Source organism: Tamandua tetradactyla, chromosome 22, assembly GCF_023851605.1.
Source record: "Tamandua tetradactyla isolate mTamTet1 chromosome 22, mTamTet1.pri, whole genome shotgun sequence".
Classification (NCBI taxonomy): Eukaryota; Metazoa; Chordata; class Mammalia; order Pilosa; family Myrmecophagidae; genus Tamandua; species Tamandua tetradactyla.
In genome coordinates, this window is record NC_135348.1 from 11,132,667 (window position 1) to 11,147,636 (window position 14,970).

Consider the following 14,970-nt stretch of genomic DNA (forward strand, 5'->3'; position numbering starts at 1 on the left):
AGACAGCAGAGCAGAATGACATAGTCACGAGAAGCAGAGTCCACCAGCCAGTGACCCTTGGAGATGAAGAAGGAAAACGCCTCCCGGGAAGCTTCATGAAACCAGAAGCCAGGAGAGAAAGCTAGCAGATGATGCCGTGTTTGCCACATGCCCTTCCAGCTGAGAGAGGAACCCTGACTGTGTTCGCCATGTGCCTTCTCACTTGAGAGAGAAACCCTGAACATCATCGGCCTTCTTGAACCAAGGTATCTTTCCCTGGATGGATGCCTTAGATTGGACATTTCTATAGACTTGTTTTAATTGGGACATTTTCTCGGCCTTAGAACTGTAAACTAGCAACTCATTAAATTCCCCCTTTTAAAAGCCATTCCGTTTCTGGTATATTGCATTCCAGCTGCTAGCAAATTAGAACAGCTGATATCACTCACTTTTCTATTCTCAGTGTCTAAAACACCAGACTATGCTCATTAAAAATAAGAGGAACAGGGCTGCAAGGGTAGTTCAGTGGTAGAATTCTCATTTGCCACACGTGAGTCCTAGGTTTGATTCCCGGCCCAAGCACTTCCCCAAAACAAACAAGCAAACAAACAAACAAAAATTCAACAAATGGTGCTGCAATAACAGGATACTCACATGGAAAAAGAATGAAATGTGACTCCGCCATACAGAATACAAAAAAAAAACAATAATAAGCAGAACAAGTGAACAGAATGAGTGAATCAATGAATGAAAAAGTAGAACGTCCTGTTGGAGGTAAATCACATAAAATCATATTAAACCAATACAGATTCTTCCCACAAGGGAAGGTGATTGACAGCTTCCTTATGAAACTTAGTCCAGTATTTATCGACTAATGGGATAATTAAAATATTATCATTTTTATGTCTCTCATACCACATTTTGATCCAATCGTTCATCTCAGATCTTCTAGTAAACACAAAAGGGTTAATCGACACACTGTGCAGCACTTTAGAGTTTAGAAACTATTTTGAATTTGTTCCTCAGACTGCTCAAGTCTGAGTTAAATAATTACAGTTCCTTTTCATTGGTAGGAAGCTGCTTTTTGATTGTCTTTTTTTTTTTTTTTTTTTTTTTTGGCATGGGCAGACTCCGGGAATTAAATCTGGGTGTTCATTTTTTTCCAAACTTTTTATTGTAAAATATAACATATATGCAAAGCAAAGAAAGAAAAAAAAAACAATAATTTTCAAAGCACACTTCAACAAGTAGTTACAGAACAGATTCCAAAGTTTGTCATGGGCTGCCATTCCACTATCTCAGAATTTTTCTTCTAACTGCTCCAAAACATTGGAGGCTAAAAGGAATATTATTAGAGTGATTGAGCAGTCATACACGTTTGTTAAATACTATTTTCTCTATAGGATTACCTCCTCCTTTTCTCTTTATACTTCCTCCTTTCTCCTTTGAAATGCCCATTTATTGTTATTAGGCTTTTAATCATCTCACATTTTTATATTTTTTAGAATCCGTATGCTCCAGTGAAGTTAGACAATCTAAAATTGCATCCAGTAATTTGACGGAATGATTAGTTTAGCCAGGGTTGCTATGGGGCTATTAGATGTGATTAAATCAAATGTTTAATGCTTTTCTAAAATTCATAAGTCCTGACCTTGAGTATTTTTCTGAATTGATGATTTTTTTTTTCTCATCATTTAGGAACCATGGCTTCTTGAAAGGACCATCTGAAAATTGAAAGGAAACCAATAAAACAGAATTTGAAGCAGATTCATCTGTTTGGTTTTCAATGGTATAGACTCAGGGTGAGCAAACTATAGCCTGTGGCTTGACTCTTGCCAGCCCCCTATTTTTATCTTATCCTCAAACGAAGAATTTATTTTTTTTACATTTTTAAATGGTTCGATTTTAATAGTTTCATAGGTACCTACCTAATATCCTCAATTATGACCCTTGGCCTGCAGCACCTAAAATATTTAGTACTGTTTCTGTACAAAAAAGTTTGTATTGGTTTAAAATTGGTTTAAACAATTTTTTTTTCATAAAAAGAGAAACTTAAACACGCTTATGAAATGGTTATATTGTTGGTAAGACCATAAGTGAATAGTGAGTTTAGAATGGAGTACTTTTGGCTTTTACCCACTCAGAATTTTCTGCATAGATTCTGTTACTTAAGGTTTTATTCATCATTAAATGTTTCGCGTCCCTTCTCAGGAAGGATAGATGGGTATTTCCAACTAAACCCAAAAAGCATTATATAACATTTTAAAAACATCCATTCAGAAAGTTTCTCACGGACCAAAAAGGAAGATAGTGAAGTGTGGTACTTATTGAATCTGAGAAAACAAAAAGTCATAAATGTATTTTCTCATAAAAAGTTAGAACAAAGTATCTTGAACAACTCCACTGACTGCAGTGATCCTTCCGGAAGCAGAGGGCAGCTTGGGAAAAGGGATCAGAATCATCTGAGAAGCATTTTTCAATATTTTCCAGTATCTCTTCCCTCATGCCATGTCCCTAGCCAGTGCAAACCTCTGTTTTAGGAAGCAAAAACTCTCTCCCATATAGGTCACGCAATAATCTCTCAGGGGTAGTAAATTAAAAATCAATGATCTGCTTTAATCCCTCATTGCAGAGTTGAATCATGTTCTCTAGCCCAGATACTAAATTACACCCTAGAAAAGATGGGATCCACCAAGGGATGCTTAGGTAAAAGATAATCAAACTTAATCCTGGGAATACAAACAATATTTTAATAGCATTTTTCTTCCAGCAGCACATAACTCTTGAGTTAATTTTGCAATAAAAACACCCATTTCACATGTTTCATTTTACCAGAAAAAAAATGTTCTGCGTGCTTTGCATCATTATCACTTAGAAGGATTAAGAATACTGTTTGGAGCTACTTAAAGATAAAGTAGTGAGTTTAAAGATACTGACATTTAATGAAAAATTTATAAATTATTTTGAAAGTAGAATGTAACAGTATTCTCAGTATGATTTCACAGAGTTATGTTCTCATCCATGGAATCTGTATATTTTTAGATATTTTGACCTTTTCTGGGAAAACTATAACCAATATAAACAAATCTCCTCATAATTTACCTTTTCAAGTTTCAGATACATTTCTCAGTGAAGTATAACTTTCATTTCTGTATTTAACAATGATTTAAATTAGTAATGGGAAGGACATAAATTCTCAATTTGGTAAATTATGTAATGACTTTTTAATCATAAGATCAATCTTTTATTATGTGGTCAACACTGGAAATATATTAATTGTCATAGTTCTTCCATGGAGAAATTTGGGAATTTCCATTTACGGAGGAGAAAATACCATATGGGGGAGATTTTTATTGCTCCCATAAATTCACAAATTGGTTTAAAATTAATCTTGTTACACTGTTTAATATCCTGCCCTTGATGTCTGCCCCTTCTATAATTCTATCAAGCAAAACTAAAATTATAAAGCTATTAATTAGGTAGACAGAAAATTCAAATCCCAAAGCAACCTTCGGTGCCTACATTGCTCATTTACTCAACCACTTAATTGCCAAATCTCCATTTCCCTTTATAACCTGTGGGCAACATACAGGCTCAGGTGGAGGAAAAGTTGCATTCTAGTGCTTGATGTATAATCCTGGTTACTTCCATGGAAACAAGTAATTAGTAATTTTAAAAAAAAAACACTACCATAAAGCTGCAAATCAATAATGCCTATTAGAATTAACTGCTAATCAACATAAAACACTTAAACAGTAAAGCATGGAAGCATCACCTATTTGAGAAAACAAAGTGAAGTCAGTGACTACAGGAAATCAGAGAAAATACTTTTAAAAATGTGTTGTCTTCCCACCCACGTATGCTCTCTCTCCAACCTCTATGAGAATGTTATAGTTTACTGCTGTTATACAGGGACGGTCCACAAACATGATTTGGCATAGCTAGCTATAGTGATAAGTGGTCAACTGCACAATAAGTTAAAGCAAATTTCTCCACAGTGACAGTGAGAGAAAGATGGTCTTTTGATTCAAGCATTCAAAATGGCTGCAAAGATGACCCATCACTGAGGTTAAACTTTCAGGTAAGTGAGGTATTTCCAGTCATATCCAGAGTACTGGGCTCACAGCTCTGGACTCACACAATTCACAGCTATCCTGGAGCTTAGCTTTCACCATAATAGAAAAGTATCTGAATGCGGTTTCATGGGGAAAACGTTAGGTTGTTTATATGGTAATAGAAGAAATTAAAAAAAAAGAAAAAAGTCTACAGAACTGCATTGCAAAAACAGAGAACCCTAAATTAAACCATGGACTTATTAATAGTACAATTATAAATATGTGCTTTTATCGATTTTAACAAATGTACCACACCAATGCAAGGTGTTAATACTAGGGTAGGAAACGGAAATCCTGTATTTTATACATGACTGTTCTGTAAAACCACAAATTCTCTAACTTCAAAATTAAAAGGAAATTTGGGGAAAAAATAATAGTGAAAATATTTCAATTTTACTTTATCTCAGAACGAATTTAGGGCTCTTAATTCACTGTCGCTCAGGAGATAATCTCAAGAGGGCTTCATCAAACCAAAAATGCTTCGTTAGTTTATATAGCTGCAAGGTGTGTGAATCTTAAAACAAGCCAAAATCTTGCATTTGTTTGGAAGGCCTGGGAGAGCAGATACCGCGCTGAGGCGTGTGCGGTCCCCAGGGTCCCTCTCCGCGTGGGAGCCTCCGGGCCTGCAGAGCTTGGGAGCCGCGGGCAGCGCGTTCCCACGCTCAGGCCGGGTCAGGAGGCCGCGGGGGACTCCAAGGGGCTCTACCCCCGGCTCTGCTCTCCCAGCTCCGCCCAGGCCGCGGGGTCCTCGCGGGGTCAGCCCTCCTGAGCGTGGGAGCGCAGCTGTGACGGCGGCGGCGGGCGGGGGCAACTTGGAGGATGCGCCTCCGCGACCCCGTGTTGGGGGGAAGGCGGGGAAAGAAGAGGCGCGCGGGGTGCGCGCTGGGGGGCCGCCCCGGGTCCCCCACGCGCTGCGCCACACTCGGGCCACGCTGGTAGGTGCCGGACACTTACTTGATGTCTTCCCACACCTCGGGGCCGTAATTGCGGATCACCAGCAGCTCCAGGGCGTGATTCACAAATCCATACTGCGGGAACAGAGGAGGGAAACCTGGGGGTCAGGGAGCAGCTGCAGGTGGGAAGGGGCTCCGGGATGGGGCTGCTGCGTCTGCTCCCCGCGCGCTGCATTAACCATTTATTCCGGCCGTATTCGGAATACTCGGAGCAGAAAACGGTGAAATATTAGGGGGCACAACCACCCCACCTTCCCGTCGCCCCATCCCCCCAAACCCCAGGCCAATCGGGTAGACCCTCCTGTCCGTCCGGATCCGCCTCATATCCACGCCACCTTACCCCTGTCACCTGCGGCAGCTCCGAGGCCGGCCAGGACGGCGCGGCGGGAGGGGACCTGCATCCGGCGCGTGTCCCTTCGCGGGTCCTCAGCCTCCCACACCCGCAGGGCCCACCAGAGCCGGGAAGCCCCCGCGCACCGGCCGCACCTCGCGTCCCCGAGCTCAGGAACCCTTGAGAAGCCAAAGGCACCGGCCACCCCCCCCACCCCCCGCCGCGCGGCGTTGCCACCATCCCAGCGCCTGACGCAGCGAGGCTGGTCCCACGGCCGACGGTGCGCTCCCCGGGCCCCGGCGCCAACCTCCGGCTGCGCTTTCGGTTCCCTCCGGCAGCCGGCACGGTCCTGCCCGCCGCGAGCGGTTCTTGGCCCGACCCGGCTAAGGTCACTCACCATGGCTGTCTGTGTCCGGAGCCCGGGAAGTCACCCCAAAGCAAGGCAGCGGCCAGAAGGACCCAGGCAGCGGCTGCAAGGGCGACACCGTAAGCGCACACCGCGGCGGCAGCACCGAGCCGGAGCGAGCGCAGCGGCCGGGGCCCGCCCTGATTGTCACCTCTTGGCAGCCAATGGCAAATCAAGCCGCAGGGGGCTGGCCGCCGCCTCTCGGTTCTCAACCGATCAAGGGCAGAGAGGGAATTGGGATGCTGTCGGTACTGCTGGCTGCAGAGCCTTCCCGCCCCCACCCGGCGACAGGACCTTCATTGGAGGCCATAGCACTAAGGATGGCGAAGTCTCAGCTCTGCGCCTTGCATGGGTTTCTGGATTAGGGGTAATGCAGCTGTTGTGGTCCTATAAATATGCCTCTCCCTATGCAGGAAGTCTGTTCTCAGGGGCGGCAAGAATTATGAAGGGCCGTGTGTGTGTGTGTGTGTGTGTGTGTGTGTGTGTGTGTGTGCGCGCGCGCGCGTTTCCCACGACAAACCTTAAAAGGAATCAACTCTTGTTGTCTGCATGCTCGTGTTTATCGTGGTCTTGCAGATGAACATTTTTTCTGCTCATTGGTGGAGCAACTAACTGTTCATGGCAGACTGAAGACTAATATACTATATTAAACTTAGTACATTTCACTTAACAGTCAATAAGACAAGTTGGGTGACTCAGGTATAACCTTCAGTAATATAGTTTAGTAGGCACCATGTCAAAACCATGTCTCATTTGCACACCGGTGTTTATAGCAGCATTATTTATGATTGCCAAGAGATGGAAACAGCCCACATGTCCATCAACAGAAGAGTAGCTAAACAAGCTGTGGTATATAAGTATGATGGAATATTACACAGCTGTAAGACTAAGTCATGAAGCATATAACAATGTGGATGGACCTTGAGGACCTTTTGTTGAGTGAAATTAGCCAGAAACAAAAGGACAAATACTATGATCTCACTAATATGAACTAACATTGATGAGTGAACTTGGAGAATTAAGGTTAAGAACGCAGGTTACCAGGCGATAGAAATAGGGTAGAGACTGGGCAATTGATGCTGCAGAAATACAGATTGTGCAACAGAACTGATTGTAAAAAAATCAGAAATGGATAGCACAATACTATCCACTGTATGTATACATAAAGCAGACTACGGACCAGCCACAAAAGGAGACAAGTTGTGAGGCATGCAACTAGGTGAATGTACCTAGGGACCTGTATGTTGAGTGAAATGTCAGAACCAGAAAAACGAATATTATCATGCCTCACTCATAGGGACTGTGATATAAAAACTTGGTGAAATGACGGCAAGACCATGGGTTATCTGGTTGGGACCTATTGTAAAGGGTCTTAGATTATAAGTTCTTACAGCAGTCACATATATTCAGGAAGTATAACTGTTACTTCTAAATTCTGACATATTGAGCTGTTTGTTTATAACCTGGTCGTTCCAAGAAACCTTGGGTATTTATGTGGCACCTGAGACTCAGAATTAGAGCTCTGAGGCTATGAAAGTCTGCAGTACCCCATACAGGAACTCTTTTAAAAGTTGAGAAAGGAATCTGACTTGGAGAAGAGATATGAATGAAGCTGATCTGGGTAGGACTAAGGCAAATCAGAATACAGGGTGAAGGATGATATGGTCCATATTTCAAAATTTCAACTTCTGTGGGAGACCAAAGGGAGAGATGTTTATTGGTGCAAAATTTATGTTTTGCGTAGTGCATTTCCTAATTTAACTTGTATGGTCAGTTTAGTTGAACACCATAAGTACAAGGAATCTTGAATAGGGTGTGAGACTTTGTTGGTTTGTCCAGGTTAGTACGAAAGCTTGATATGTCCCAGAGTAATTCGGGCAGTGAATAAAGAAGTTTTGCAAGGACCCCTTGGGGCACTGGGGAGAAAGGAGGAAGTGTTCAGCTTTCCCACTTGGAGAATTTCTGATATTCTTGCAAGCAGTGAAGACAACCAAGTCAGTAAGCCAAGCCCTCAATCTTGGGGTTTTCCCCTGTGGGACTTATTCTTACAAAGGATATGCTAAGCCTACTTAAAATTAGGCCTAAGAGTTACCCTACCCGCCCCCCCCCCCCAGAGAACCTCTTTTGTTGCTCAGATGTGGCCTGTCTCTCTAAACTGATGTGGCAGTTCAGTTCATTGCCCTCACCACCACCCCCATATATGAGGCATGACTACCAGAATGTGAATCTCCCTGGCAATGTGGGACAGGATCAGCATCAATGGATGGAGAGAGCCTTCTTGACCAAAAGAGGTAAGAGAGAAATGAGACAAAATAAAATTTCAGAGGCTGAGAGATTTAAGAGTTGAGAGGTAATTCTGGAGGTTATTCTTATGCATTATATAGATAACCCTTTTAAGTTTATGGTATATTGGAGTGGCTAAAGGAAAGTACCTGAAATTGTTGAGCTGTGTTCCGGTAGCCTTGATTCTTGAAGATGACTGTATAATGATATGGCTTTTACAATGTGACTGTGTGATTGTGAAAACCTTGTGTCTGATACTTCTTTAATCTAGTGTATTGACAGATGGGTAAAAAGTATGAATGGAGAATGAACAAGTAATAGGGGGACAGGGATAAAAATAAATTGAATGGATGGGAATACTAGTGGTCAAAAGAGAGGGAGGGGTAAGGGGTATGGTGTGCATGAGATTTTTCTTTTTATTTCTTTTTCTGAGGTGATGCAAAAGTTCTGAAAAATGTTTATGGTGAGAAATTGATGCGATGATATTTTGAGCCAACAATTGTATATCCTATATGGAATGTTTGTACGTTAAGATTTATCATTTAAGTAAAAAACAGGTCTGCCTTTTACAAAACTTGTAAACGAGATCTGTTGTTGTTCTCGATACAAGCAGAACTCTCTATACCAGGAGCCACGACTCCAGGCACTTTGCAAGTTTGTAGAATTGTTCTCCGTTACTGCCTCTCAGAAGTAACTGATGACCTGGAAAAGGCCCAGAAGTGAACAGACTTTTCATTAATTTATGAATCTACAGCCTACCAGGCATTGGGTCCCTTATTGCTCTGAGCCCCATCACAGAGAGAAGGGGAGGAGAACAGGAACTGCAGGTAGATTAAACCTCAATCGGTTCCTACACTGCAGAGATACTAGTTGGCATAGAATACAGGCAAAGAGAAAGGGAAGGCAGCATTGCTTCTGTATGGCTGGTGTCAAGTGGACTTGAGTGGTCAGGTCAGTATTCAAAGAGTGAATAGTTCTCTTGAGAATAATCCCAATATGGTTGAGAAAATGTAAACAATAATAAGATCTTACTGGTAGGTGTCCAAAGACGTACATAGAAGGGTGAATGATAGAATTAAGTACACAGCAAAAAATACAAAACAAACCACCTATAAAAATACGAATTTCCATCAAAGATGGAGTGAGTACAGTCCTTCATAAAATGGAACACCTTATTTTATACAACTATTGAAGTATTAAGACATCGTTGAATATTAACCATTAGTATTTAACCTTTAAAACAGTGCCTTACTCTGTCAGCCGTTAAAAAACATAAGGGAGACTAGATGCATAATGATGCAGAATGTTGTGTTGCTAAGTAAATAGATGAAGCATGAATGCATTCATCATCAATTTTTAATGGTTATATAGAGAAAGATGCTATTTATATAAGAGCAAAGACATATTGTTAGTATGATATTATGGAAGGAGGCATAGGAAAATGTTGCTATGGTTATTATCTTTTAATAGAACCAGTAGATAGAACGACCGAGACTTTTAGACTTTTCAAATGGACCATTTGATTTTTTTCTACATAGACTTAGTAACTTTTTAACTTGTTAAACATAGTTTACTGTGTGTCTACTTGTCCTCCTGCAGACAGCAGTACATCCATATGTAGAGTATGCTGTGGTGTCCTTCACTTTAAAATTATATAGGCAAGGATAAGGAGAGAAAATCACTCCCTGGTAGTAAAAATGAGGATTGTGCACCTGGAGAAAATGTTACATAAACATCCCTACCAAATTCTCTCTCTTTCTCTCTGAATTTCCAACTTCTGTGCTCATTACTCCTTTTTGCATTTATTGCCTGTTTTGGATTCCTTGTTCCTAAAGCAAATACCATCTCATGGGGTAGCTTAAATCATAGGAATTTATTGACCCACAATTTTGAGGCTAGGAGAAGTCCAAAAATCAAGTGTCATCAAGGCGATTCTTTCTTCCAGAGCACTGTGGAGTTCTGGAGCTGATTGCTGGTGAATCTCGTGGTCCTTGGATTTTCTGTCACATGTCAGTGCACATTGCAGCCTCCCCTGGCTTCTTCCTTCTCTTCTGGGTTCCATTGACTTGCAGCTTATGGCTGCTCCTGGTTTTCTGTCCTTCTGTGCCTTTCCCTATAAGGCCTTCAGCAATAGAATTAAGACTTATCCTGATTAAGGTAGGCCAAATTTAACTGAAGTAATCTCATCAACAGATTCTATTTACAATAGCCCACCCCCACAGGAATGGAATAGATTTAAGAAGGTATTTTCCTGGGGCACATAACTCAAACCACTACATTCCTCTTTTGTCCAACAAATATTTGCATTTGTTATTATATCATCTGTCTTGTTTTCTAATTGTCTTATATATTCAATCTGTTAACAATATAACAGTTCAGACCAGTAGAGACGCTTCACTAAATCTTTGATGACTTTTGTTTGACCCACAAAAGTTCCTGCAAAGGAATTGGCATTCAGTGACAGAAGGGTGCAGAGTGAATTATGAACGGAGATTACCATGTGTCTGCAAGTGTCCTTCTTGTCTGCACTGCTAACCAAGAATCGTAGGGTATCATCACCAAGTGGGTTATATGCTGTATTCTCAAAACAGTATATCTCCATTTTCTAAGTATGTTCCAAGGGTTAGGGAGGAAAGGAGGGGCTTAGGGAATGGTTGGTCCAGCCCTAAAATCAATATCACCTATTTGAAGTTCTGTCCAATGCATGAGAAAATAAGTAAATTAAAAGGAAGTATATAGCTTTCAGAAAGGTAAGCTGAAATGACTCAAAATGTCAACCTTTATTAGATTAATTAAGTATTAAGACTATTGTATTGTCTTCATGGCTTTTCCACTAGTGTAAAACTAGCAACTATTATGGAGCTAGACATGAGCACATTTGGGGAGGTGTTTTCGGGTCTGCACTTCTTTTTCAAAATTTTGTTGCTTTTGCAGGTTTTTTTCCATCATGGAATAGGGACTTCTAATTTTGGATCATTTTGTGGTGCAGCATGTTTTTAATTTGAAGAATTCCCTATAAAATGGTGTGCTTTATATTCACATGCTTCTTTAATCTGTGTGGCTCATAGCACAATATTGTTTCTTTATGAAACTTCTGGGGTTAGTGTTAGATAAACATACAGTTATCATATCTCTTGTGATTTTTGCTAATACAGTCACTGATACGTAAATCAAGAAGTTCAATGTGCTTATGAGCAAAAAGAAGAACACATTCTGAATGAAACACAACAGATGTGATGAAACATTCAGATGTGATTCTGAATCTGAGGGAGAAAAAAGAGAATAGATAATGCAAATTAAAAAAACAGTTTCACACACAAAAAAAGCAATTTCAAATTAGCTATCTATTAAGTCACATGACAATATAGATTACTGAATATTATGAGAAGCATTTTTAAATGTTAACTGTTCAACACAAATTCTCATCAATTTCTGTCTTGTCATTAGAATTCATGAACGCAAAAAAATAATCACATGTATAAATAATAGACTTGAACTCTGTAAATAAATGAACAGAATAAAAAAGGATTGAACGTGATGTGTAGTATTGATGTTATAACAATTAAAAACACTAAAGTAAATCTACTCATCACCTATATTTATACTGGGAATATATGAAATTAAAAATAGGTTTCACTCCTAAGAAAAGCTTGTAAAAACTAGACTCAACCCTAATATTATACTTCTGGAATCGAAATGAAAACTGACTGGTTTTACCTTGCCATGGTTAGTTTTATACGTTACTGGGAGAAATTTTCTGTTTTTTTTATAAGGATAGAATCATGATTATGCTGAAGTTTCACTGACTTTGAGCACTGAAAGACATTTCAGAAGTCCTCTTGTCAACCTTTGTTTTTCTGTGCCAGGAAACCACTTTTTACACCTTATTTTGTTGGGGAAGAATGAAAAATCAGTCTTAGCTAAGAAGTTATAGTCAGTAATGTAATGAAGTGTCCCCAGAAGCCCTGGAGGGTATTTAAGATTCTCATCGTATTAGAGCTAAATATGCAGAACTATCCTATTATCTTCCCCAGTGGAAATCAAAATCTAGTACTCCCAAAAGCAGCCTAAAACTTTTAAAAGCCTCCTGATAACGGATTTAAATATTGCTCTTTCCCAGCATATGTTCAAATGCAGAGTAATATTGATAAAGGACAGATAAGAAATAGGAGATAATGGGAGCCACAAATTTGATTGTTTGATTACTTGTCTATTTATTTTTTCATGCTTGAAAAAAGGAAAGGACAAATGGAACAATGGGCCCAGTATGGTGTAAGTGATAATTGCACAATTTTTTGGTCAGATTGCCTGAGAGTTAATCCTGGATTCTACCACGTATTATGGTATAACATTGGCAAGTACTTAATTCCTTTGAACCACAGTTTCCTCACTTGTAAAATGGATAAGATAATAAATCGATCTACCTTAGGTTTGAGTAAATAAAATATATATTGAATGGTTTTATGCAAATGTGACATTTAAAGCAGTAGGTGGCAACATTAAATACTCAGAAAGTGTTAGGTAGTATTATTTTTGAGGTGGTTGGTTGTTATCACTCTTGTTGGAGTCAACAGGAGTAATTGATAAACCATTGATAAAATCAACCATTAATGTGATGAACCCTGTCTTAGTTTGCCAGCCTGCTATGATAAGTATCACTCAATGGCTTGGCTTAACAACAGGTATTTATTGGCTTGTATTTTTGAAACTAGCAAAAGTCCAACATTGAGATAACAGCAAGGCTTGCTTTCTCCCAGAACCCTATAGCATTCCAGTGCTGGCTGCCAGCATTCCTTGGGGCTCCTTGCTTTGTCTCCACTTCCCATCATATGGTAGTTCTCTACTCTCGGGTTTCTTTGACTTCTGGGGTCTCTTTATAAAGGCTACAGTAATTCAGATTAAGACCCACCTGCATTCAGTTGGGCCATACCTTAAATTAAAATAGCATCTTCAGGAGGTCCTATTTACAGCAGGTTCACACCCACAGGAATGCGGAATAAGATTAAGAGCATGTCTCATTTGGGGTACATGATTCAATCTACCCCAAACCCTTTGTGTCCATTTCACAGAAATGCAGTATGTCCACTGGTAGTTGATTCATAGTGAAAAGAGGTGAAAACTAAGGAAGTGAGAATTTTCTGAGGACCAATTTTCCTATCTTAAAACAATTACAACAGTGCCTGCCCTACCTTCTCAACAGTTTCAATGAGGATCGAGTGAGGTGATGTGCATGAAAGCTTGTCACAAACTTTAATGGGCTATACAATGCTCTTACTGATTGCATGGAATCAGTTACTGAATATGAAGCAATGAGTAGAAAATCTCTTTGTTCCACATTTTTTCAAGAATTGTTACTTGTTACTCCTACTTTTCACATTCGGTTTACTGTTTTTCTCTTTGAAAATAAAATCCAAATCTAACTAGATGGTACTATAGCAGATCAATTTTTTTTTTCCTGATGGGTGCTTTAGAGGCACCATAGAAGTCAAAACTAGCTTATGCTGATAGGATAGAATGTTGCTCATTTATTTGATATTTGAAGCAAAACAATTGCATCAAGTTTCCCCACCAGTATGTTTGTAAAACATACATATAGATATATATATGTACTATTAAGTACCATATAGAATGTATTTATGTATTTTGAAGGATCTTTTTCATTTCCAGTGTCTCCATGAGACTTCTGCTACATGACACATAACTACAAATTGAAAAACATAAAAACATGAAGAGCCAAACTGGTTTGGCCAGATTCAGAGAGCCACTGATGATGTGTCATTTGAGAAGCATCCATACCCTATTGAAAGAATACCGTGTAAAACGACATTTGTTTTAATGCAATTGTTCTAATACTATTTAATTTAAAAATACCTTACTGCTGTAGTACAAGTGTAGCTCAATGTTTGAATTTTCACCTGTCATGCAGGTGACTGGGTTTCTATTCCCAGAGCATGCGCATGGCCAAAAAAAAAAAAATGATCCTTGTTGGCAAGGAGGTTTTACTTAGATGGTGCAATGGTGGCTCAGTTGCAGAATTCTCTCCAGCCATGCTAGAGACCTGATTTTGATTCCAGGAGCCTGCCCATGCCAAAAAAAAAATAGGAAATAAAGCCTCACTGCTAAATAATCTCTGCAGAGTATGAAGTACTTTGGTTTTCTTTGAGGTAGGTATTGCGTGCTCTTTTTGGATGTGAAGGTCTGAGTTCCAAAGGAGTGACAGACTCTCAAAATAATAGGGGGCAGTGCCAAGATTGTTGACTCCAACAAACTTAAAGCTTTTTCCTTATGATATACCTTCCCTTTTTGCATCTGGAGACCCTGCTATGTTTGTTTGTATGTTGTTTAACAAAGCTGTGCAAGGGGAAAATCACAAGAGAGGGATTCTGCAAGTTCTCAGCTATGTAAGTTGGGACCATTCGTATCATTTCCCTAAACAACACTTGTCATGTCTGTAAAATAAGCACAATATAAATAGTAACTTTTATACTTTCTGCAGTGTTTTTGGTAAGGATCAAATGAATTACCATCTACAAAAGCCATGTACAGTACAATTTAAAGTGCATATGAGTTGCTATCTTTATTTTATATTCCAATTTTGTATGTTTTTCATGTAAGAAAATATAATGAAGGAGATAAAAGAATGGGATTTATATGGCTTCTAGCCCTTTTGCGCCACTATGGGGAGAACGTGACAAGTTACTAAAATGTTCTACATCTCAGATTCATCTCCTGGAAATAAGGTGACAATGGAGATTGACTATATAATCTATATAAAGGAAAGGACATATTACAGTACCTGACTCATGGTTAATGCTTGTCAAACGTGAGCTCTACAATCCACTTTGGCAATGTATTTATAGCAATATAAATAGTCTGTTTTCATATGTATTTGTGTTAAGATAG

General features: G+C 39.7%; 1 protein-coding gene across 3 annotated transcripts in view; it reads right to left on the bottom strand.

Annotated features, from left to right (window-relative positions):
- GUCY1B1 (guanylate cyclase 1 soluble subunit beta 1) overlaps window positions 1–5,908 on the bottom strand; it is a 44,394-nt gene extending 38,486 nt beyond the window's left edge. The window contains exons 1-2 of one of the 3 annotated variants that reach the window (XM_077139703.1): window positions 5,776–5,908; window positions 5,049–5,122 (exon numbers count right to left, since the gene is read on the bottom strand). In XM_077139703.1, coding sequence (XP_076995818.1) covers window positions 5,049–5,122; window positions 5,776–5,778 — 77 coding nt within the window. In that variant the 5' untranslated portion in view covers window positions 5,779–5,908. Of the gene's footprint in view, window positions 1–1,630; window positions 1,720–5,048; window positions 5,123–5,775 lie in introns of those variants that run through there. The other 2 variants (XM_077139702.1, XM_077139706.1) reach the window with 2 other exon arrangements.
- Between the last annotated feature and the right edge of the window lie 9,062 nt (window positions 5,909–14,970).